The 27,750-nt window shown below is 35.9% G+C and overlaps 1 protein-coding gene across 1 annotated transcript; it reads left to right on the plus strand.

Annotated features, from left to right (window-relative positions):
* Positions 1 to 18,787: 18,787 nt before the first annotated feature.
* LOC134793678 (uncharacterized) lies at positions 18,788 to 24,617 on the plus strand. Its single transcript, XM_063765331.1, has 4 exons — positions 18,788 to 19,001; positions 19,874 to 20,215; positions 21,436 to 21,602; positions 24,518 to 24,617. Exons 1-4 carry the CDS (start codon positions 18,990 to 18,992, stop codon positions 24,573 to 24,575), a joined length of 579 nt encoding a protein of 192 aa, XP_063621401.1. The 5' UTR covers positions 18,788 to 18,989; the 3' UTR covers positions 24,576 to 24,617.
* Positions 24,618 to 27,750: the final 3,133 nt, after the last annotated feature.

Here is a 27,750-nt window from a genome sequence, read left to right on the forward strand (position 1 = left end):
AATGGAGAGATGCATCGCGCGTCTATCTGTCCGTTGTCATTGAACAGTTTTAAATTTTACCCGATGTAGTGCAATTGGGTGTTATTGTGAAGTGTAGTGCTATAGTGAATTTTGTTGTTGAACAAATAATTGGTAAGTTTGAATGTATTTCTTACTTTTTATTTCTATATTTTATCTAATCATTTATGTATACAACTGAACTCGTTAATTTTGTATATTTATGCCAATGTTTCTGCATTATGTATATACCACATGTATTATTTTATCGCTAACTCTCGCGTGAACTATTTATTATATAGTATTATTTTTAAAGTATTAACCCCAAATATATTTTTGTTCTCTTGATATGCAGAGTAAGATAAATATTGAATTTCATGTTTTTAATAAATAGTTATTATATTTGATGATAATGTAACAAATTTTATGTTAAAGTATTTATTTAATATTCAAAAATACCATTGTATTAATATTTTATATAACCTATTTCTAAACATGTTAATTCTTTGTACATTTACACTATAAATACTAGACATGCCAAAAATATTTGCAACTATTCGGCATTCTACCTAGTCAACCACCTTTGCTGAATAATCAGTATTCAATCTAAATCACTATTCGTGATATATTTATTCGATACTTGTGTATTTTTACTATCTAAATTAATTAAATAACACTTTATCTCTAACTTTGTACTCAAAACACCACGCATTTCAACAGCAGGTAAAGATCCCTTCGAGCCGTTGGCTGATTTTTTGTTACAAACTCCAACATGTGCATTCAATATGACCCTTCTGTGTAATTCTATTGTTTTAAACGGTTCTTTGTTTATACGACCGATGACTTCAAATCCAACTTTCTAAATTTTATGACTTCAACATGTTTTTATGACAGTGAATATTGATATTTACTTAAATCCAAGTTTAAAATATTTTAAATGATTTTATTACAATTAATTTGATTGCTAGCAACATCAGTGAATACTATAAGTACTTCCCTTACTTTGTCTATGGCGTCCACAGTGGCGCCCCCTGGCATACACCATAGTTTACAAATTGTCAACTCGTTATACGCAACGAAAAACCCTCATTTGAAGTACTAGCTTGTGTTTGTGAAGTGTACACTATTCAAAAATGCGACTTAAAGAAATTGACTACAAAATATTGCAATTCCCAATAATTTGGGACATCAATAATTTATATCATGGTGATGAATTTCTAACCGAACTTGTCCGTCTAGATCTTTTAATATTGTGTATGAAAGACGAACCTCACTATAATTTTAAAATGCTTAACAAGAAAATCAGGAATTTCAAGGACCGTCTCCGCAGATTAAGGGTATATAATTTTGTTTGTATACATTTATTTAATTATATTTATATTAAATAATTATATAACTATTTACATCATTATTATATTATATGTATATTTTGAGAAATATTTTATTTTAATAATCTGTTAATTTTTATTACAATACTGTTTAACGCTAAAACAAAAACATTTTTTTTTTTGTTATAGGAAAAACTAGTCGCCAACGGACAACGATTCAGATACGTTATACAAATAATTCAAGCAGCTCCGGGGTCTCCATACCACGCTGTTATTGCTATTGAAGTAAGTATGATTAACAAATCAATAATGTTATTGCTGTATAAACATGCTTATTGCATAACTGTTTATTTATTTTACAGCCTTCACCAAGTTTGCAAAATATACTTTTTGATATCCCGGAGCAAGTAGTTGAAAACGAAGAACCTCCGCTGGATTTCAACGTAAGTTGTTTTAATTTGAAGTACATTTATTTTACTTTCAGATTCCATAGAAACTTAATAATGTTTATTTGATTATTATTTTTCAGGCCCTCATAAATGAGTCCGGACTGTTAGACGACGTGGGTGATCCTATTTGATTCAACATTTTATGTAAGTAATACTCGGTTCTTTCTACTATCATACATTTTTGTTTTAATCTAAAGAACAATGTTTTTCTAGGAATGTCAACTTGGTAGAACACGGTCAGTTCTTTCAGTACATAGTATATATTACGTAATGCTAATTTATATTTAATATGTTATATTATCCTACTGCCATTTTAATTACCCATAACATATAGATATGATTGGTAAATTGAACTCATTAGTTTACACCATATTATTTTTCTCGTTTAAAAACTTTGTTTACACTAACACGATAAGAAAGCGTCGTCACACACAGTTAAAGGAGTACCTGCTAACCTTTTTTTTTCCCGATCTTTTATAAGTGGCTGAATGCGTCTCACGATGTCTTTCAGCTATTTTTAGAACTATTGTTTTGATTTTAAGATTTTTAAATTTTTACATAATATGATTTCAGGATACGTAAGGCGTTCGTGTAAGATGATTATATGTAATTAGTCTTCCTAATTATGAGATAACATTTTCTAAGTAAGTTTGCTTTACCTAACCTAACATTTTTCAATTTTATTTAAATAAAATAATTATAATGAACTATATCGCAATAATCAAACTTTTACTGTAATTATTTTCTAATGATTTTTTTTTACAACAACTTTTTTTTATTTATTAAAAGTAATATAAATGTATGTCTTATTTAATATGTTATTGATAATTTTCATCTACTGAAATTTATGTCTACCTAAATAATTACAAAACATCTATGATCTCTGTCTAAACTGAATACTTCCCGTTTTCCAGATGTTCCACATGACAAAAGACCGAGTGTCGCTGAATGCTGTTCCTTCATTTTATTTTAAGGTAATTAAAATGCTTACTTATTATTAACATACCAAAAACAATACTATTTATAATTTATATATTTTTCAAAATGATTTAATGAATTCAAGATATTTACTTTTCATCTCTCTTTTATTTAAAAGATATTTTGATTATATATTTTAATTAATTATTTTTTTTTTATAATAATAATGAAAAATATTTTTTTTTTTTTGTGAAAATCCACTACCGCTATTTGTGCCTTCGGGTAACATTAGGTAGCCCAACCCTTTAATATACATGCTTAAAGGGTTATTGTAAATTAACATATTTCTTTTTTATGATAATTACCATTACACAAAATCAAAGTTATTACAAAATCAAAACCAAAGTTAGTTGCCTATTCTACGTGTATATGAATGAAGCGACTTGTATATGTGAATAGTGTTACTTTCACACATACGGACTACTGTTATGCCGGATGTGGATGGAAGACCCTATTCTAACCTACCTACTTATTTTTACAATTTTTTTTCTTTATTTCTAAAAATTCTTTATTCTAATTTGACACTTTGTTTTTTTCTTAATAGCTATTAAAAATCTCTATAACAATATTACGTAGTTCCAAAAATTATTTATTCTAATTAGACATTTTTTTTATTAAAAACCTTTATAACAATAATGCTTATGTATACATTTTTTTTTTCATAATTAAAAATAAAATTCTTAATGATTTCAGCTACAATACAACATTCAGCGCCTTCGCACTCGACTCGCCTTAATAGAACTTCTGTGCTACTATTCTAAACTTGGTAAGTACATTTAAACACGTCATTAATCTCTATGTTATATATTAGAAAAATTCAAAAATATTACTCAATGTCTAATACATCTATCCTTATAATATTTAACCTATTTTTTTTTTACTTTTTAATATTTTTTAACAGTTATTTTCTAGTCAAACCTTTTTATCAACATTAAAACATAACAATTAGTTCTGTTTATCTAATTAACATAACAATAAAAATACAGTCATTAACAAATGTCAGTTAAACATTACATTTTAATCAACGTTCACCGGATCAGCTATTTTTACTCAATTCGCCTTTATAATATCTTGACAAATGTATTGTATTGTATTTACCTCGGTATATATTTGTATATGGATCTACTAAAATATATACGTTTGGATAGGGAATTGCTGCAATTACATAAGGTCCCTCATAAATTGCTTCGAACTTTTTTGTTATCTTTTGCTGAGCATTTGATTTATTTAACTTTTTTATTTTAACCCAATCCCCTATTTGAAATTGAATCAGTCTATAATTTTGATTAAACTTTGCCTGCCTCATCTCAGCTGCTTTCTTTAAATTTTCTCTAACCTTTTGCCTAATGTCCGCTATGTTTTTCTTTATATGACTAATAATTTCCTTATCAAATGTTAATTGCGTAGGCTGACCATACATTATTTCACATGGAGTGAACCCTGTACTATCATGAAACGTATTGTTATATAGAATTTCTATCTTTGGTAATATTTTCACCCAACTTTGATGTCGTTTTTCACAGTAAGTCCTGAATAATACTCCAAGTTGTCTATTCACGCGTTCTGTAGTATTTGGACGAGGATTTCTAACTGTTGTATATATAGTTTTGACCCCCTTTTCTTTCATAAAACGCCTCCATTGATCACTAATAAACTGCGAACCATTATCTGTTAAAATTGCTTTTGGTTGAATGATTTTAAAGAATTTTTTCATACTAACTACCACAGATAAAGCTGTAGCCTTCCGTAACGCAAATAGTTTGATGAATTTACTAAATGAATCTTGAACTACCAAAATATAGCTCATTCCGAACTGTCCTGACGGTAAAGGCCCATAAAGATCCGCCATGACTAAATCTCCGATATCATTACTCACTATTGACTTACACGGTCCTACGTGTTTGATATTATCATTTTTCACCATTTGACAAGTATGACAAGTTCTTATTAGTTTTTTAACATCTTGCGTAATGCCCCTCCAATAAAATCTATCTTTTATGTATTTTATGACCTTGTAAGCCCCTTGATGACCCATTTCTAAGTGTATTTGTTTTATTATATCCGATACTAACATTCTTGGCAAAAATATAACTTTATTTGGACTATTATCGGATGTGAAGTACAATACACCATCCTGTAATGAGCATCTTTGAATTATTCGACCGATTCTATCACTAATATCACCATTTTCTACACCTTGAATTATTTCGTCAATTTCGGGATCTTGTTTTTGTAATTCTTTAACCTTTTTTAATTTACTTATCAATTCTTTATTTATTTCTATTTCAGTATAAAGAATCTCGGGCAGCCGTACTTTATCTTCCTGCAAAAGATCAGTTTGAGGTGGGTATCTAGATAACACATCCGCTCCTATATTATCTTTGCCTTTTATGTGTTCAATTTCATATTTAAACTGCTCTAAGTAATTGATCCAACGTATTACTCGCGCATTATATAATTTCCAGTTTTTGACAAATAGTAAAGCCTTATGATCCGTTTGAATAATAACCTTTGAACCTCTCAAATAAGTTTCGAACTTTTCTAAACAGTTAATAACGGCATAAAATTATTTTTCAGTCGTCGAATAATTTAATTGAGCCCCTCTTAGAGATTTACTATGAAACCCAAGAACTCTCATTTCCCCATTATCATCAAGTTGATAAAGTATGCCTGATAAGCCGATACCTGAGGAATCTGTTTGCAAATAATAAGGTTTGCTAAAATCAGGATGTTGTAATTGAATAACATCTACGAAAGTCCTTTTTATTGTCTCAAAAGCTTTTTGTTCATTGACACCCCACTGCCACGTCACTCCTTTTTTCAATAAATGACACAATGATTGTACATTTTCGCTTTAATTAGGGATAAATCTTCTATAAAAGTTACACAGTCCCAAGAAAGCTCTTAATTGTTTTATTTTTCTTGGAGCTGGAAATTCCTGTATCGCTTTAATTTTATCCGGATCGGTTTTTATTCCATCTACTGATACTATATATCCTAGCATGTGCACCTCTTTACATAGAAATTTGCATTTTTCTAAATTGCAAGTTAGGCCCGCTTTTCCTAATTTTCCCAACACTATATCTAAGTGTTCCAAATGTTGTTGCAAGGTACCGGTAGTAATTATGGCTAAATCGTCCAAGTAATTGACACAAAATTCGCGAACGTCATGACCAAGTATGCAATCCATAGCACGACTAAAACTTCCCACAGATGTTTTGAGTCCTTGCGGCAACACGTTATACACGTAAGATTTCCCATTAAAACTGAAACCTGTATATTTTTTACTTTCTTCCGATAGTGGTATTTGAAAGTACGCATTATTCAAATCAATTACGCTTATAAATTTCGCTCCGTGAAATGAGTTTAATACGTCCAATTGTAAAGTTGGTTTTTCGGTTTCAGATATCATGTTCTTATTGATTTCACGCGCATCTAATAAGACTCTTATTGTTCCGTCTTTCTTTAATGTAAATGTTAACGGACTACAGTATTCAGTTTGTGAACGACTAATAATTCCCTGTTCTTCTAATTCGCGTAATTTTAATTCTATTTTCTCGCGATACGCATATGGCACGGGGTACGTTCTCTTTACTACAGGTGTGCGTGATTCCATTTTTATCACATGTTGATAGCAATTAGCCCTGCCTAATTTTGAATCAAATAATGTTTTATGTTTTGTCAATACCGAATGTAAAGCTTTTTTCTCACTTTCTACTAACGGTATTCCGACTTTACATGTCACTTGCGTTTGAGATTGATTTGACGACTCTATACTGCATTGATCTTGCCATCCATTATATCGATCATGAAACGGTATCCAAGTAGTTTCACCTTTATATTCGACATTGACTCCACATTTCTCTTTTCTTAGGTCAATCGATACTACATTTTCCTTAATCCAGTCAAATCCTAATATCACTGGAAAACTTAGATTAGGTATTACTACAAACCCGATTTCCATCTGTAAATCATTTATACCGATAGGTAGTAATGCTGTAATTTTAATGTCTTTACTTTTGTGCCCTGACGCTGATTTGATATTAAAAGGCTTGATCGGCATTACTGGAATTTCAGGATATTTATTTTTTACAACCTCCCAAAATTCCTCAGACATAGCCGTCACATCGCTACCTGTATCTAGCAAAGCTCTTATAAGAAAGTCTCGCATACGTATAATTACTTCACTCTTAAACGAACTTGATTCCGGAATTTCTTTTTCTTCCTCAAACACGGACGCGATAAATTCGTCATCTACATCAAATTCTACCAATTCACTTTTTAATTTTAAAACGTTAATTAAATCATGTAACCCTATTAATTGGATCTTTTCTAAATTACTGTAACCTAATCCCACTCCTTGTTCACCATTGACTATTTCTAGTTCTATCGGCGCTCGCAACCCATTATTATTTTTTCCTAACAATTGGCCTGGCAACCAATTCATTCTATACATCATTTTTAGAATTTTGACCCTATCATCTGTTTCTGTAGCTGACCCGGGGACGTTTTTATCAGCAGATATTAGTTTTCCGAATCGTCGATAACTATTTCTTGCTCTATAACAGCTGTCGTTGCTTCTGGTTTCCGCCAATTTTGATATTGTGTCTGGTTTTTTCTCATAGTCTGATTGGATGGTTTCGAGGCCCCGGACGTTGATGGTACTGCTCGCGGCTCTTGTTTGTTTACGTCGTCCATCGCGCGTAGAAACTCGGCAGCTTCAAAGATAGTAATAATTTTTGATGACGCAAACGCTTGTTGTATATAACGAGGAAAATGTCTCATTATATCAGCAACTAATTGATTCTCAGAGATAACATATGTCAACATTTTTGCTTGTCCAACCATTTGCACAAAATAATCATGCATACTATCCACTTTTGTTTTATCCCAAACTCCATGAACAATATTCCTGCGTAATTCATTTTGTTCATGTGTCCCCCAGTAGGATTTGAGAAAGTCGGCTTTGAATTCTGCTACACTGGTCCACCTGTCTTTATACAATCTGGCCCAATCACGAACTGTTCCCTCTAAACATTCGAGAACCGATTCTATTTCATTTCCATCAGATACGACCCTTTTAAGATATATTTCTAGGTCTTCTAGAAATGTCACTGGATGCGATTTAGTTTTGCCGAACTTGGGACGTTCCATATTAGTGTTTTTAATATTGTATATGATTGTTTTCTTCTCTTCAGTAGAGAGCTCCTTTTCACTGCCTGAAACTGGTTCAATATGCTCTGTCTCTTCCATGAGTTGCTCCGATGTATCTGCAGTCTCTATAGCTTCCACTTGTACAGGACTAATTGCCGTTGCAAGCTCGTTTCGTAGTTGACTAAGCCCTGCTGTCATTTTCTGTTCGGTCTGTTTTAGCAAATGATAGAACAATCCACGTCTAACATCTGGTTTCTTCTTTATGCTTCTACGAGGTACTCGTGCTTTTTGATTTACCCGCTCAACAGTACTTCTCTTGATTGACGGCGTAGTTTGTTGTATGCTTTGACGTGTAGATTTAGACTTAGCTGCGGCCTTTCGCTGTCTTGTAGACCTCTCCATTTTAATAGATTTTTAATTAATTAACTCACTTTTTGACACTGTTTTAACACTAATTTTCACTTATTTAAAACACTTAATAAACACACTTATTTAACACTTATTTTATTTTTATAAAAAAAACACTTATTTATCACTTATTTAAACACTTAACTTTCACTGGTTTTCTACACTGTGATGATAGTTTAGTTTTAATACATATATTTATATTTATATATCCGTACATATACAAATATGCATATATTTGATTGTTAAAATTTAACTATCGCCCCCTATTTTCTTTTGGACTCGTATAACGCATTGTATTTTTAGCTAGTTTTATTTGTCTATTTATACTAATGTATTTTTATGCTTGTTTCAGGTGACGTAAATCCCTAACCCGCAAGCTACGTCAATACAATGAAGCCACGAGGAGGAGAAATTGATATTGTAGTTAGATACTAGTATATAGAAATATTTTATTTTATATTTAATTAAATCCAAATCAAATCAACTCACATTCCAGTTTTCTTACGGCAGCAAAAATGTAGCCAAAGAGACTACTTTATGAAACAAACTATTTATATATATAATCCTGGTCACTACGGCACCAAAAATGTACCTTAACCCTTTACTAACTAATCTACTTTAATAGAACTCAACCAGATTTGATTATAAATTAAGAAAAATAGATTAATTTGGCCATGTGATCGTCTAGTGAAATTAATACATTGTGAACCTTAGTACCCATCGTCTTTTATGTGCAGACTGATTAGATTTGGATTCAAAATATTACCCCTAAAATACCCTATGTAATTGTAAATATTGCTACTGTAATTTGTATATTATAACACTATCGTATGAAAAACAAAATCATATGAAGAATAAATAATAAATTATATTTTTTAGATTTTATCTCCTACCGAGCCCTACCGTGACCAGTTACCATGAACAGTAGTATAAGCCCTTGTTGTTTGTAATTATATTTTCCTTTTATATCCATTCGCTAACCTAGCTAGCTAAAGGAAAATATTTATATGTAAATGATGCAAATATTAATACGTACAAACATACTTTATCTACTGTCACGCCTCGGATGAAGTCGGGTCTCTAAACTAAATAATACCTATTTTATTTTGTTTTGTTTTTAATAGGTATTCCTAAGCACTATGTAATATTTACTTTTATCTGCGTTTCGGAACCTATTTTCAGACAAGAAGAAACGCCAAGAAACTCTTCTGAATATTCTTACTATAAATGTATGGAATACTGAAGCAATCGTCTATTAAACATGATTTATTACCCTTAGTTACCCCGATATAGAAAAGCTCAAATTGTCACTAGTGAACTGCTTCGCCTGTCACTAGCTCCCTATAACAAAATTATTTAGTATGTCCTCAAATAACTTTGTTCCCCTATCTCACCCAATATAATAATGTATTACCTTTAAATCATATCTAATGTACGAGCCTCAGTAACCCATCCATATGCTACTGAAACTAGACTTTAATTTTATTCTGTATTTTAAAACAGTTAACACTCTAATGATTTTAACACTGTGTGTAACCAAAATATATGTGAGAGAATAAATAATAATAAAGAAATAAATAATAAATAACCCTAACTCCCAAATAATGACTCTACCCTAACTCTACCCCAATGTCCCTATTCTAATGTGTAAATCTAGAGGCGAACCTCTATCTTTACAGGGAGGAGTGTGTGTAAGAGGGACCCTAATTTAAGCTGTAAACGTTCGGCCGACAAAACCGAGGTATTGCAAACCCTAGTGTCTGTGTGATTGCCTCCCTCCGCAGTGTAGGCCGTAGCCAAGGGTACTGACGAATAAGGCGCCCTATTCCAAATATAAAATGTGAATATATAAATATATATAACAAGACCACGCTTCTTCAATTACCAACAGATTTCAGTGAGTAAAGATTACTCCTAATGATCCACACGTGAGATCCTCACATCCCTCTGTCAGACCTTGAAGAGAACGTAAGAGGTATAATCGTCACCTGTGTAGGTAAAAAGGTTGACGCCAGGCCCCTCTCGCGACCTGGACCTAACACTCTACTGGATTCCCGGAAAAGCCTGTTTATCACCGCTAGGTTAGGCGTTTCCGGTTGATTGACCGTGCAATCAGACACTAATCTGGCTCTAAAACACAAAAAACACCAAAACACACGTAAGTATTTACACTGAACTAACAATTGAACAGTCTGACAAAAAGCAGCATAGTAGCTACGTAAAGTCAAACATCCAATCGTCAAAATAACACCTTTGCTTTAACGTCTACGGGCGAGCCAGAGATCGTGACAATCCGACGGACAAAAATAGAATAACCAGTTCCCAGCTTGGCGTGGGGGTATTTATAACCATAAAAGACATTAACGAAACGCGTTTGACGCATTTGACGCGTTAGGCGCACTTCAATATAAGATCTTTGTTATTTATTTCCTTTAAACTCGAGTACCAATCTTGAGTAGTTTTAGCAAAGAGATGTGATTCCCATAAGACAAGTAAAGTCAAAAGAAACCCCTTGCCTCGGAAATCAAGACAAAGTTACTCTCTAACAGATGGCGCCACTCCCTTGATATTAAACAATTCTAACTCACATCAATGTAAAAAAACACGGAAACAAGCACATGACGATCCAAAATTAATAAAAATCATTTATGTCTATATGTAAATATATAAGTTTTATGGATATTTTTATACATTTTCATCTTTAGTTTCAATACTGCGTCAACAGATGGCAGCATAACCTTCGCGACTACAAAATTCACCGACAGTAATTCTCTATACACATTCCATTCTCTTTGGTTTCAGCGAATCACTTTTTCTGATTAATGGCCCACTACGAAACTTGACTCTGTTAAGTTTTTTGTTTGTTGTTTCGGATTTCTCGTGAGAATGTTTTGTTTTTATTTAAAATTAATTTACTGAATGCATACATTATAGTTACTTACATGTATTTATTTTAATTAACATTTGTATATAATAATTGAGGTTTTAAAGTTTATGAAAATATTATCGATTAATCAGCTGTGTCAATCATTATTTATGTTAACTAGATCAGCTAGTGCGTCTAGTTACACACTTCATCAAATGCGACAGTTTTTAATGAAAATGCTTGATTTTCTGATGAAAATACATAAATCTATACGCATGCCTTTAAGATCTGAGGAGTTCCCTCGATTCCTCGTGGATCCCATCATAAGAACTCGAGCTTGACAAAAACGTGGCTTAAAAACTTAACTTGCTTAACAAACTTAACGAAGAGGACAAATCGCTAAACGTGAACTATGCTTCGTTGAAGAGTTCCGTTCTGATCATCATCAGTAGTTCCACTTCATCAAATGTATGTGCTTGATTTGTTGATAAAACACATAAATCACTATATGTATGCTTTTAAGATTTGAGGAGTTCCCTCGATTCCTCATGGATCCCATCATCAGAACTGGGTTTTGAAAAAAATGGGACCAATCTGTTGTAGCATTTACCTTGGGTTACCTCCTTCCCTTTCTGTTTCCTGTATTCCTGTTCGAACAGTTAGTTTTCCAAATCCGACCATTTTATTCTGGCTAGCGATCGCTCTGATCAAATTACGATACTCCTTGAACTATATCTGAAATTTTCAGACATTAACGTTAATGTTATAAGATTCTTAAAGTCCTCATGAACCCTCGGGTTGCATGGGAAGACTGGGACCTCTGACTGGCATACTTTGTGCTACAATTTCTTTGAGTTTCTACATGCAATGCGGCCCTACGCCACCTCAATACGTACCTTTAGGTTTTTCCTATTATCTTATATAGTTTTAGGGTAATTTTAGTACTTTTAACGCTGTATTTTCCTGTATTTCATTGTTTACAATTTTGCAAGATGATTGACGTAACCCGTCAATCACTCTTCAACTGTTCGAGTTTCACCACTAAAAAGGCTAGCATGTATACTTTCGGCAAGGGTTATTCAAAATTTTGCTAAAAATCATAACTGGTACACAACTATTTTTAACTTTGAAATTTTGTAATTCTAGTTCCTAAGATGTTCCTAAAATCAGCTATAAAAGCAGTACAACGGCCATTCTCACATCAGTTTATCGCCAGCTCTGTACTGAGCACTATTCTAAATTAAGGGTCCGTGCGGGGCCAAGGCAGGCCCCGCACCATCAAGAAACCCTCTTTCTCCTGGCGTAATTTATAAAACAAACTACTACAAATTACGGTCACCGTGCGCCCTTTCGAAGTCGCAAGCCTCCTTGATTTGGTGACCCTCGTCGCGTGCCTGAGCGCGCCGCCCTCCTGGACGCCGCGTGCCTGAGCACGCCCCCCCTGACATCGCGTGCCTGAGCGCGCCCCTCCAGACGTCGCGTGGCTGAGCGCGCCCTCCCAGACGTCGCGTGCCTGAGCACGCCATCCCAAGCATCGCGTGCCTAAGCGCGCCTTCCTGGACACCGCGCGCCTGAGCGCGCCCATCCTGGATGCCGCGCACCTGAGTGCGCCCTACTAGACACCGCGCGCCTGAGCGCGCCCACCTAGACGCCGCGCGCCTGAGCGCGACCTCCTAGACGCCACGCGCCTGAGCGCGTGAACGCGCCCCTCCAGGCGCCGCACATCTGAACGCGCCCTTACTACGCTACGTATCTACTATCTCGTGTTATTGAACTTTTAAATAATCCGGAAGTGCCATATTGACTTACCTTATTACCTGGAAAATAAACGTAACCTACCCCTGAGTTCTTACTTTTTTTATTGCTACACACACATCTCCACCTTTCATCCTTCCCGCTGCTCAGTTGCGTGCTCCATCAATTCATTGGCAGAGCACGTAACGCGACACTGTATGTAAAAAAATATTTTCTAAATCGATCCAGTAATGACGGAGATATGGAGTAACAAACATAAAAAAAATCACAATCGAATCTCCTCCTTTTGAGATTTGGAAGTCGGTTAATAAATGAGGGCGCCACTTTCTACGTAGCTGTCACATTTTTGACGTAAAATGCCTTACACATGACAACAATTTATAATCTGTCAAGCCATTTCCATCAGTAGAAAAAAGCAGCTAAAAAATATAGGCGCGAAGGGATATCGTCCCATAGAAAATTTGAATATCGCGCCTTTTTCTACTGACAAACTTGTTTGACCGACTATAGTATAGAAATTTTAGAGTTCCATTTTATGTAATTTCTACTATTTTATGTCCCACTATAGGCGACAATGGATCGCGTGGATATATTACAAGGTCTGTGGAGCCCTTAACTGATACTGTATCTGTGGTAAGCCGAAATATTTCCTGTCAAATGTCAAATACCTATATTATGTTTATTTTTATCTTGCTAATTATTTCAAAATGGTAAATTTAAAAACGATATTATAAAAGTGCAAGCCGAGCACTTTCATTTGATACCAAACTCGACCATACTTTCTTGCAAAAAGATGACCAGAATAGCAAGACCCCTCACAAATAGCTTTTTAGCCTTCTAAGCTCTTCTAGCTCAATAACCCCTTGATCGAGCCTGCTCATAATTTAATGACTAAAATATAATGCCCTCAACTACACGTTTAGCCAATTTCATTTAAATTAGAACAAATTTACTTAAGTTCTTGAGTATCAAACTATCCTCTGATAATTCAGCTTAAAAACATCGAAATGCTGGGACGTGCCCCTAGCCAGCCGCGTGTCCCAAGTCGAATGTAAGAACTTCGTTCGCTTCGCTCGCTCGTTCGATAAAACACTCTTTTCTGTTTCTTACGCAAACATAACGTACCAGCTGCATATACATATTAGTTATGCTCAATATACATAAGCTCTCTTAACAAAATAACATACTTAAGCTCTCTTTTAGCAAAACTACTTCAGCTTACCAATCTAAACAACAACAAAGCTTTGTTATCGCATCAATCGCATTAGGCGCGCAGCAGCGACCTTGGGCAGATAACATCGAGATCGAGAGTAAACTGCGTCTCCGCGCTGACCGCCTGACCGAGCTATTTTCACTTTCCTACCGCACAACGTGAGCGTCGTGAGCTCGAAAGTGAAATTCGATGAGAGAAGCTACTGTGGAAGCAATATTATAGTCTGTGTGTAACCACAGCGCATGGGATGAACTCGTGCTTTGAATCTAAAGCCTGACCAGTAACATACGAGAATGATCATTGTCAAGAGGGCGCTGTTATTCCCATGTAGGTATAGGATGACAGTTCAGTTTAGTATAAAAAAATGTTCCAGTGAAATTCCGCAACATGGCGCGTGATCATATATTCCTGGTTAGGCTTTATACCATGAAACTAAATTGTAGAGACGTTTTAATTTAATTAAAAAAAAACCTTAAAACAATTTACCATCAACTGAGCTACCGAGACTTACAGGCCTATTCGGATTTCGAGATAATCACAAGATCTTGAGACGATTTAGAGATCAACTAGATCTACATTAGATATCGACTAGATGTGACTTGGATATCTAAGTCATAACTTGTCGAAATCGTTCAAGAGGACCTCCTGAATCGCGGAAACGTCAAATTTGACATAGAGTCTGGCTACTGAAATATTACACAAATGTTTGGCGGGAAATTCAAAAAATCATGGGCTGGTCACACTTTGTGAAGTAGGAATTATAGTTTTGATACTAGAATATATTTATGATTTTCTGAATAAGCGCTGGTGGCCTAGCGGTAAGAGCGTGCGACTTTCAATCCGGAGGTTGCGGGTTCGAACCCCGGCTCGTACCAATGAGTTTTTCGGAACTTATGTACGAAATATCATTTGCTATTTACTAGTCGCTTTTCGGTGAGGAAACCGGACTAATGCCAATATGGCCTAGTTTACGCTCTGGGTTGAAAGGTCAGATGGCAGTCGCTTTCGTAAAAACTAGTGCCTACGTCAATCCTCGGGATTAGTTGCCAAGCGAACCCCAGGCTCACATGAGCCGTGGCAAAATGCCGGGATAACGCGAGGAAGATGATGAATATATTTTTGATTTTTTGTGCACACGTAAGGTACCTAAGGATATAAGTTAAATATACTTTGACGTGCACTCAAAGTCAGCTCACATAAATTTCTACCACTATGTAAAGTACAGTCAATGATAAACACATATGATAACACTATCTCACCATATACCATTGTAACAAGGCGAAAAATTAAATGTTGTGTAAATAAGACCTAGCTCAATAATACCGTAATATTAATCCATCATCAAAAAAATACATAAGTACTATGCCAAATATGCTAAATGCTAAGTATCATAATATTTATAGAGCACCAACCTCCTAATTTGTTTACATTTGTAAGAAGTTGTAAACATTGCAGTTTTTCGTTATACAACGCTACACGTCGACTTCACACATTGTCGTAATTATTTACGAGCTTAAATAATAGTTGGCGAACCTCACTCAGTATAGACATTATTAATATTATTCAAAATAAACCCCTTATAAACCGCAAACAATTTGAATAAATGACATAAATTGACAACTGACTTTTAGCTTTTTTTTTTATCATAGACAATTGGTGATACAACAACGAAATATCTGTCAACAATTTTTGGCTAGCCAGACTCTATCTATCTTACAAATATCTTTAAATTATCCGTATCGTAACTTGTTGAAGTCTAGTAGAAATCTAATTCATTTTCCGAATCGAGCCGTTACTCGTTGACTGCGAATATTTGAACCTAACCTTATATGCGCCGTAGGGGAGTGATTCTGATTAATCGATTATCCACTTTTCCTTTATTTCTAAGCATTGTGGTATCGTTTTATTTGCTATACATAATGTAAATACTCGTATTAAAACTAAAGTTAAACCTAGAAATAAAATAAAAACACAAACTATAAAATATAAATACTTACCTACAAAAACCAAACCAATTACAAATTAATTTAATAATGTAATCTTAATGTAACAAGTAAGACTTTAAATAGTACACCCATAGTACACCAATGAGCATAATTATGTTTTGCTTACGCATGTTTATACTCGTATTCTATGAGTTTCCCCGTAGCTTCGGCGTCGCAATGAATCAATTTATGAATGAATTAATATTGATGACTAGGTTTATATTTTTAGATCAGTAGGCGACATTTGGTCAATAGCGGAACTGCTGATAACAACCATAAAATGACATAGTTACTATAGTTAGTATTAGTACCATACCATTTTGTGAGTTCGGATAATTTTGTTAAAGGTTAGGTTATTTAGTTAGGATTCTTAGGCCCACTTGCACCATTCCAATAACCCGGGGTTAACCAGGGTTAAACCTGCAGTTACCATGGTTACCTGTTCAATTTGACACTGGGTTAACGGTTTAACCGCTTAACCCCGGGTTAGTGGGATGGTGCAAGTGGGCCTTATACACTTTTGTCTTCATTCATAATATGTATATTGGATTAGGTACGACTTCTGCGTGACACTTGCCTATCTTTTTCTATTTGATTTGAGACACTGCATGTATATTGTAATAATTACGTCATTAAGTTAAACTTAGTTCAAGTTAAGTATGTCTTCTCTTTGTAGTTTGTTACTAGTAAATCTACTTACGTTTCATAGTGTAAGTAAATACCACCAACCTAGTTACATTACTAGTGTGGGTCAGACAGTCAGACGGCCATATTTAAATGATAGTAATCGCAATTGTTAACCGTCTGCATTTATAGGTCCTAGTATGTATTGGTTGAGATAGTTTAAATTAATATTTCTCAACTTTAATTTTATTAAGCTTGACCGGCGGAGATAGAAACATGAAGTCTACGTGGACGAGATTTGAGAATCGTGCAGCGATATTCGTGCCGCGGCCCTTATTGCCTACCATTTTAATGCATTTGTGTCACATTGCTCCGGATTGGTGTTTCATTGGTATTTCTATTACATAAAATTCCAATCGGATGATTGTACCTATGTCAGGACAGTAGATAGGTACACAGAAAACTGAAACACTCTTGTTTAACAGACGCAGCTCGTAATTGTCAGGAAATACTTATACCTCCATATAACCGGTAACATGGTAGAGAATGCCTTCTGGCATTAAGTTCGCCTTTTGTACAATTTTTACCGTGCAATAAAGTTTAAATAAATAAAAAATAACCGTAAATGGTAATTATAAACTGAAATAAATGTCATATACTAAGAAAAAGTGACCATGGCCTCCGGTGCCCCAGGCTGGAATCGAACCAGCGTCCTCTGCTATCGCGGCAGGTGCCTGTGCCATTCGGCCACCGGGCCACAGCGGCATAGGTCGAATTTTTACAAGTAAGTATGCACTTCTTACTGATGGCTTATGGCGCCCCCTGGCCATCCCTAAGGTATAGAACAGTATGGTTCGGACCTTCTAACTGGATCATCTCAGGTGATTCCAGCCTAGGGCACTGGAGGCCTTGGTCACTTTTTCTTAGTATATGACATTTATTTCAGTTTATAATTTATATAGTAGTGTTTCTACTTGAAATGTAAACAAATTAAAATATTTTCTGAAAATAATTTAACTTGTTCTAATACTTCTAATAGTAATTGGTAATTATGTTGATACGAGTTAGTACGAGTGGTAAAGGGAGGATATATATTTGTATGGGTATGAAAAACATCGCGCTGAAAAATTAATACGTTAATTATATATATATTTATTTTACAAGAACTCAATAAATTTGCACTTAATATTATATAACAAATAAAAATGTACTCGTCAAGATAATTAATTCTTAGTATAAGTATGTTAACTCATGTAAGTGAATTGTAATATTCTTATAAAAAAAAAAAAAATTAAAAATCATTTATTTCAGACCTTGGTCCATACACTTACATCGAAAAACTAACTACAAACTAACTAAATAAATTTATGAGTAATAAATTTCTTTAAACCTAATTAAAATATTTTTAGTGAAAATCGACAGTTTCTTCTTAAAGGAAGCGCCTCATGACGAAAGAGAGCGACGAAACAACAAGGGCAACCTACAGAACAGAAAATACGAGGACTAGTTTTATGAGGCAGAGGTTACAAACATTGAATAAGCAAGATTTTTTATGCAGACAGCTATAATTTTGTTGAAATTTTTCATATTTTGTATAAGTGAATAACGGTTTGTAGTAGGTTCAGTTTAGCCAAGTCTGATAAAGTTATGTATGATTGCAAAAACAATTTTTTTTTTACTTGTGTGATTCCTTTATTGAAAACTATAACAAATTGATAAATACTCGAAAGGAACAACTCGGTCGGAAAAACCGTCGTCTTTTCTGTGGATAACGATTTGTGGATATTATAAAAGTTACCGAAAGTTTAGCTTTAAAGTCCGTTTTTTTGTTGTCCACAGCAAAGTTGCATAACCTTAACTCATACTAAAAAGTTTTTGGTGGATAAAATACATAATCTATCTAAATCTAAGTACGTATAGGTATAGTTAACTTCGGATTACCTAAGTATATAAAAATAAATCATCATAATCATCTTCCTGCATCATAACCCATCATCTGAGGTCGGCTTCCCTCTCCATTCCACCCACCTACATATAAATTAGTAAAATAAGTAAACCAACCCCTCGGTTGCGCACCCCTGCAAGCAGATGCACTCTACCATAACTTGCGCTCTAGTCACAAGCTGTTAAGTATATTATTGCAAATAGATACCAATATAAAAACCAACATACTCACCCACCGTATCATTATTGTGCTGACACCTCAAATCAAGACATCAACACTTCAACACAATGTGTCTCAAAGTAGGTTACAAGTGATATATTACAAGTTACAAGTGAAGTGCTACCTAAATTTGAGTGTTAAGTGTCCAGTTTTGTGTTAAGTGGGATTGAATGATTGTGAAGCAAAGTCAATTGCAGGCCTATGACCTCTTCTGTAACAAGACGAGTGATAGTGTATGAAAGCTACTTAAGAAATACAATAACTGAGTTACACATGCTCAACTACCAAGCAGCCAGCAACCCTAGTCAAGGCAGCAAAAATGTGTCACTGTCGCCGTTGACGGGCCCCTAATAGTGGCAAGACACAAAGAAGGAATTCTATACTTAGCAACAATGTTTGCTTTAATTTTACATTATAATATTTAAAGCCTGGTTAAATACCATACCGTAAAATGAGGTGAGTAGGGATCGCGAGGAGAGTCGGGTTATGAATGGGGAGAGAAGGAATGACAGGGTGGTGAGATGGTTTTTAAAGGCTACTGCTACCTAAATAATGTATTCCTATTACAAATGGAGCTATAGTAATATTCATAATAAAATAAATCGATTCAACAACGTTTCAAAATCACCTTTTGTATGAAATCCCATCTCACCCCAACTACGAGGGACTACGGGGTGAGGAGGGATTTTGTGTTTATCGTTAAAGTTATGAAATGGAACTACCTAAAATCATAAAAGAACTAAAATACAAACGGCCGGAACATTTATTAATAAAATTAAGTTTGCTTAAATGTAAAAATAAAATGTCATCGAGGTTTGAATGTCAGTTTTGTCCCTACTCACCCTATTTTACGGTACCTATTTAACCAAGCTTTCCCCCGAAGTGTAACCACTTGCCTTCTGGGTTTTTGCGACAACATAAAAGGAAGTAACTAAATCCTGTTTCATTTCAGGTCGTGTTGTTTAGTGTGGTAATGGCCGTCGGTCATGCCGGTTACATCGGATTGGATGCGACCTCGTCACAAACTGTAGTTCGGCACGACGAACTCGAGCAACACGGACACATTGCACATGCCGGACATGCTTCACATGCTGGTCATATCGGAGATGTCGGTGCTCCCATCTATGAGCCTAGCTACGAAAATGAAGCAAACTACGTATACCAAGACCCAGGATACAAATCTGATGATTACTACCATGGACAGAACGAGGCTTATGAAGATTACTCCGCTGGCGTCCAACTTCATGGAGCATACCAGCCTCTTGCTACATACGCGTCCGGATACAATAACTACGTAAGTTTTATAACCAATAAGTACTGTCTGGCATACTACTCCTTCATGACTTTTAACAAACGATATCAATCATCCATCTCCCAATATCAAAGTTGAAATCTAACGTGCATCAGTTCTGAGAAAAACATAATAATTTGGCAATTAAATTTTATCAAAATTACAGGCATAACAGTTCAACACGTAGCCATTTATTAAAGTGTATGAATTGAATGCATTATCTTTAAAGTAATTACCAACGCAAATGTCTTATTTGTCCAAACAGTCAGACAATTTGCGGCTGTTCTCACAACCAGTACTTGCATGGCGGAAAATGACTAGGTACCTGCCGAAAATGGGCGTGCGTTGTATTGTTACGTGTCCGGATATTAAATATTAAAAATCGAACTAACGACCTTGGATTTCAAACAAATCATTCGTTAGCAGCCGAGTAGCCGATATCGTGAGGATATGGCTAATCTAGCTGCGTTTTAGAAATTACTTATAATGGCTTGCGGTTAACCTTTTGGACGCCAATGACCAATATATCTGCAACGCAGGTTCAACGCCAAAGACCGATTAATCGGTCATAGTCCACAGAGCAACATAGACCTACGTGCATATGCATAAAGTTCAATTTCGGTTTTGACACTTGGGTGACGTGGCGTCCGAATGACAGCTTTTGTGTTTGACGCGGCGTCGAAAAGGTTAACGAAAGGTACGATAGTCACGTAACGATAAGTACAGGCGACCGTGAAACGGAATACCCAATGCTAAATAAAAGGAATTTTATATGTTTTATAATGTCGCAAGAGATCAGTGCGTAGCCAGGCTCGCGGGTGGCGTCGGTCGGACCGCTCTTTTTGGTTCACCTTCTCGGTTGGGCATTGACCTGAAAACGAAGTATTACAATTATAATCTAGGTATAGTACGGTTTGTTTGGTATAACTACCAAGTGCGTTGAGCAACTCACTAGCGCATTACAATGGCGTATGACAAAACAAAAGCAAACTAATCATAGCCACCTATTTCGCGGTGTACATAGTGTACATACAGCACCAACTAACAACAATAGCTAAGTCCGCACTTGTTCTTCTCAGTCAATTTGCCGGATTGCCTTTGTATTTTCGCGGAACGTACCTAATGTATATGTTATACTTGAAATATTGACAAAGGAAGATTTGAAGGTGGCATCATCGTTTTGTGAGATGTTTAGATTAATGAGATTTTTTTAAATATTCCAGGCTCCTCCGAAGTACCACTTCACGTACTCCGTGTCGGACCCGCACACCGGCGACCACAAGTCGCAGTTCGAGGCGCGCGACGGCGACGTCGTGAAGGGCATGTACTCACTGGTGGAGCCGGACGGCAACGTGCGCACCGTGCATTACACCGCCGACGACGTCAATGGGTAACTTTGACCACTCAATTTTTTTTATTAACACTATCATTGTCAATGCTGGGATATCGTAAACTGGAGAGACTACAAAGGTTATATTCGGATGGGGACTGCAGCTCCTCCATTGCCGCTCCATGCATTGCAGTTACATTGTAGAGACGATCATTACTAAATTTAAAGGGCTTAAGCTCTATGTTGCTGTTCTATAATTTAATAGGCCCACCAGCCAAATTAAACACTACAACAATGTACGTTTAAATTAGGTCAAAATCGTGATTTTATTTAAGTGCATAATAGTGTTCACCTGACGTTACAGCTTAGTTTCTTTTATGGGCTGCCTAACCTTATCATAATGACTACGATTGGAGCTCCTAACACCCTTAGGTACCTAATTGTAATTAGCAGTCTTATCTAGATCTAGGCTTGCGTAACACATAAATCATGTCACGGAAAACCTAAGCCATTTAATGGACCTGAATCCGGCCCTTGAGCCTACTAAAGCAAGCTTTATGTAATTCTCCGGATTACCCAACGATATTCATCGAGAAAAGTTCTTGAACCACTTTCGTGTTCCTAGTTGGTAAGTAATATAATATTTAGTCCGAAGCTTGTAAAATATAAATGTTTATGAGCTCTTTAACATGATAGGTGAATAAATTCATAATAACACTCTTAACAAATATTGATAATAATAAGGCCTTTCTCAAGAAATCCAGCCACATGTATTATACAGGCTGAGAGGCTGTTTTGAGAGGAATGTAGTTTTGTGTTTTACAAGTCTACTGCAGAAACCCCATTATCTAAAATAACTGACGTAAAAACAAAAGTTCTGGAGGAGCTTTTGGAAACCTTTCATACAACCACGTCCTTGATACAACAAACGAAAAAACAAAAGTTTAAAAGGTACAAACAACTTGTTAATTATTCAGCCGCGATATGTGTTCTTGAGAATCATAAATAGGTACTCGTAGTTCCATATTTTCTAATGTAATTACTGAACAATTGCAGCTATTCAGTAGTAATAAATCAGTTAGGTAGGTACTAGACAATCGATACCGAGACAACAAAGTTTTGACCCATGACCTTTACAAATGCACACTTACACAGGCCATTTACAATCCATTGAAACAGCGAGCGTAACCCAGTTATTGACATGAATCGAGTCATTGATGCCGAATGGCCTTGATACTGGCATCAGTTTGGGCCAAAGAACGCCTGACCGATTCGATTCGCTTTATTTGCTTACTTACATAATACAATAATACCCAAATAGAGCAATTCTCCGATTACTTTTCACCTTGTAAATACATTGACGATGTCATTATTGAACCATAAAGTCATTGATATGACATGTTATTTACAATTTCTGCAATATTATAAGTAAAGCTCGTAAATATTGTTCCTGTTTATTGCTCGTAATTTTTGGTCCAGTTATCAGATTAAATATTATGTTCTTATTTTATTTTTTGGAATTAACGCATATCATTTGATTTACGATAACATTTGTGAAATAAGGCATTAAATTTAAAGTAGACACCACTCTGTGTGTACAGTCGAAGTCAAAGATATGTTTACACTTTTGCATCTTACTCCTTTGTAATAAGGTTCGCCTTATTACAAAGGATGTAAACATATCTTTGACGTCGACTGTAGCTACTTAAGTACATTTCCGCTAACTACGGACTCTTATTTAATGGCATTTTCAACAGCCGGTGTTTACGACTAATTTAGAATTTCGGCATAATTTTAATTGGATATTTAATTATTTACTTATTCAACAAGGCGTAAACACATTTCTACGTTGTCATAAATTAGTTTTCGTTATTAGTCGTACAGTTACTAAATACTACAAGTCTTTTCACCGAAATTATCGTCAACAGATACTATCGAAAGAACCAAAAGGAATAGTTTAAAAGTAATGTTTTGTTTTTCTGTTTGCATTCTGCCAAATACCTAGTACGGCAAGAATCATCATTCCAATCCAAAATACTTAATAGTTCATAATTGTCATACAATCACATCAATATGCCAAGAAAATACGTCAAAGTTAAAACAATAATGTTATTAATACAACTTAAAACTGAGAAATATTTAATTATTACGTATTGTAGAGCTCGCTAAGCAGTCATTAGCGGAATGTCTCAATTTACAAACAAAGTACCTACCAACAACCATTGACATAGATATCTAGGGACTGGATTTACGGACAATAATAATGAGGCATGACAGGGGCCAGTACAGCGGTGTGACACCGGTAGGTACAACGCGATTGGTTAATGAGTTCGCATCACGCGCGGTATTGGTCGCAACTAGTTGCGTTAGACTGCACGATTGGCTGGAATTCGTGAGTCACACCGCTAAACTAGTACCATTTTTAGTGCCCGTAAGGCCAGTCCATAGATATATACGTTAATGCTAACTACCAGTTAACGTACTCTCGTCACATTGTCACGACTTTTCACATCGAACACATTCTCACACATATTAAAACAATCTAAATGAGACCAGTTAAGCAACGCTGGAGCTATTTGCATGTTTCTTATCACACTAAATACGTTGAACGTAAATTAAAGTGTGTTACGATTCTAGCTAGGTTTTTAATGTAGAGTGCCATGAAATCGTCCATTTGGCCGTTTAGGGTTTTCCAAATGAGAAATCATAAATATGCATAAAAGATTCGTTGACACTAATTCGTGGTTTAATTACTTTTTATTAACGGATTAGTTCCATTTTGATTTTGGTCGTATTTTAGAACCTCCAGGGCAAAGCTAGGCGGTATCAAATGATCAGGTAATCTCAAAGGTAAAATCACGTATATTAAAAGGTATTTGGAATTCTAATGAAACTAAGGTTAGATATGATAGTGAAAAGGCATCTGCGATTTTGAATTTTTACCTGGATTTTATATTTGTCTTATTAATTTTCAGATTCAATGCGGTGGTGGAGCGAACCGGCCCGACCGTTCACACGACGACTTATCACTGATCTCTTGTATTTAATTATTTTTTTATTGTATCTACCATCTACCTGAAATAAAAACTAATTTAATTAAATTAGTTGACAAGCTCCAAATATAATAGTTAACACATAATTTAACCGTTAATAATTAAATAATATGTTTCCTTGTTTAATAATCATTATTGTGTTTAATTTTATTCAACATTGCGTAATAATTTAGATAGATAATCAAAAGAAAGAGAATAAGTCCCAGCATTACCTACGAATCCGGATAATCATAAAGTTGACCGCTGAGTACTTATAACTAACTATACATAGTTTTTCTACTCGTCGACTGTAATTCCTGAATTAAGATTTCGTATACCAAACTGCATTAGGGTTCTTTTAATGTATGGGCTCCCAATTCAACTATAATATTCATTTCGATACAGTTTAGTCAACTATAATGAAATTGACCAATCACAGCTCGCCGCAGTCAAGAGGACGAAACAAAACCATAGCTCAAATTAATTATTTATTGTAGGAACAATTGCTTCATAAGTCAGAAACGCGCATGTGACACCCTTAATATAGGAACATCCATAGACTACGAAAACCGCTTAGCGTTAGTTGTTAGTCTCCATAGGCTACGGTGGCTAAAATCGAGAAAAAAACTGTTTAAAAATTTAAAAGTTGACCAACCCGCCGGGCCGCGGCCGGGGAGCGTACGAGTATGAAGGTATCGCGGCTGCTCGCGTATCTTAGCTGTATACTTTTGGTTTGTTTACCTATATGATTCTACTAGTTTAAAGTATTATTTTTGTTGACTCGTAGAAAAAGTATTGTATACAATAGTGATATAATCAAGCTTTTCAATCTCGTACCTTACATAGGCAACTCAGCAAGCTTCGTTGCCTAAACACGGTAGGTACTCGACTGAAAAGCTCTCTATTATATCACGATTGTATAAAATACTATAATTGAAATTTATTAGCTGGCCGTTAAATTAAGGACGTTTTTTTCGGGGAATTAAGGGTACATTTGGATGGAGACTGTAGCAGCGTTAAGGCCAAGCCACACCGGATGCGTATGCGTAGACGTGCACGTGCACGTACGCGTCCCGATGCGTTGTATAATACGAAAACTCATACGAGAGGACACACCGCTTGCGTGACGTGTGCGTGACGTGCGCGTACGCGTGACTTGCACGCAACGCAGCTCCGACGAGACAAACCGGCTGCGTGCTGCGTGCACGCGTCCACGCACCGGAGCGGCAACGTCGCTTCGTTGCGTGCAGTGATGACGTTGTGTTTAACTGCGTTCCCTATGAGAGGGCGAACCGAGCAGGTTCGGACACGCACAGCTCGGTGCTGCATAGGTGCTGTGCGTGTACACGCACAGCTCGCTTGTATTTATTTACAACTCGGCCGGTGCGCGTGCTGGTTTTTAATATGGATTCAGTGATAAAAGAAAAACTAATTAATATATTCGTCAATACGAATGTATATTTACAACATATAGCACAAAGATTCCAAAAAATACGTCTTATAAAAATTTGGCCTGTGGGAACAAATCGATGTTAGGTACTAATAATACTATTGGAAAACAAGGTTGTTGTATTGTTGTGTTGTGTAGAAGCGGTGGTGGCCGAGTGGATATGACGCCCGACTTTCAATCCGGAGGTCGCGGGTTCAAATCCTGGCTCGTACCAATGAGTTTTTCGGAACTCATGTACGAAATATCATTTGATATTTACCACTAGCTTTTCGGTGAAGGAAAACATCGCGAGGAAACCTGCATACATCTGCGAAGAAATTCAAAGGTGTATGTGAAGTTCCCGATCCGCATTGGGCTAGCGTGGGGACTATAGCCCAATCCCTCTCGCACATGAGAGGAGGCCTGTGCCCAGCAGTGGGACGTATATAGGCTGAATGGTGGTGGTGGTGTATTGTTAACTTAATAATAATATTATGTACTCTGAATTATCTCGATTCAAATATGAGACATTTTTTTCCTCTAATTGCAATGTCGGCATTCGGTGAGCTGCTTCTATTTGCAACAGGAGTATAATAGAATAGAATACCATTTATTTCAGTATAAGTAACAGTATAATAACATGATGTACTGTCGCAGGAGTGTATTTTATTTTACTGCACGCATGACCGAGCTGCAGTGTGCGCTTGCGTGACGTGTACAGCACACTGCGTGGCGTGCGCTGCGTGACGTGCGCGTCACCCGGTGTGACAGGGGTGCTGCGCACGTCTACGCTTACGTCGACGCACACGTGCTGCACACGCAGCCGGTGTGGCTCGGCCTTAAAGGTGAAGTTTGGATGTCAACTCAGCTGCATTACTGTTGCGGCATCGTTGTTGCCACTGCTATATCTGTCCATTTCCTTGCCAAAATGAGTGACGGAAAGAACGTCACACTCGCGGCAGTAATGCAGCTACGACGCCGCAACAAAAATGCAGTTACAGAGGGCCTACCGCCCATATAACCATTCCAGTCGCAGAATCACAAAGTGGTAACTAAATGTCAGATGTGTCGTAACAGAGTCCACACAATGTGTCTAGAATTGTTTCGAAACAAAGTGTCGTCGCCGTGTCTACACTTTTCCGTAACAAGGTGTCGACACATTTGTGTGCACTTTGCGTGCGGTTTGCGACTAAATCTGACAGCAAATTTGTGACAGCAAATGTCAATATAAAATACCTCTTGAAAACCAAGGTTTGTCAAACTACTATTAGTGTCTCGTGTGCTCGTAATTCTAGTAAGTCATCATGGGCAATGCAAATGATAATAATCGACCGAAACCATATAAACACCCAACACCCGTCAACCTTTTACAGAAAAGTTTTTAAAGAAATTCAATAAGCTACTTAGGTCAGGCAACGAATGCTCCAAAAGTTGTAGAGGGAAATGCTCGGAACACAATTTTTGACTCCGTAACTCGGTTTGACAAGTTAGGAGGTGAACATATCAAAAGTCCCCGGCCGTAGCCCTTGAGCGGGGGGGGGAGAGAGGGGGCTTTGAAGGTCCCATTTTCCCATTTTTCGATTATATCTCGGAAACTATGCATCTCAGCGACATGGCCACTTATACAAAATGAAAGTTAATTTAATTTGTTACAAGTTTATTCAGTCAATTTTTTCGATATGTTGAATAGTTTTTGAGATATCCGCTCTTGAAAGTTTATTTAGGGCTCTAAATTTTATCTTGATAT

Source organism: Cydia splendana, chromosome 9, assembly GCF_910591565.1.
Source record: "Cydia splendana chromosome 9, ilCydSple1.2, whole genome shotgun sequence".
Lineage (NCBI taxonomy): Eukaryota > Metazoa > Arthropoda > Insecta > Lepidoptera > Tortricidae > Cydia > Cydia splendana.

Excerpts from the sequence above, each read along its gene's own strand:
- LOC134793678 (XM_063765331.1), top strand. Across the intron at positions 20,216-21,435 it reads CGTCCGGATACAATAACTAC|GCTCCTCCGAAGTACCACTT; the intron begins GTAAGTTTTATA and ends TAAATATTCCAG. Across the intron at positions 21,603-24,517 it reads ACCGCCGACGACGTCAATGG|ATTCAATGCGGTGGTGGAGC; the intron begins GTAACTTTGACC and ends ATTAATTTTCAG.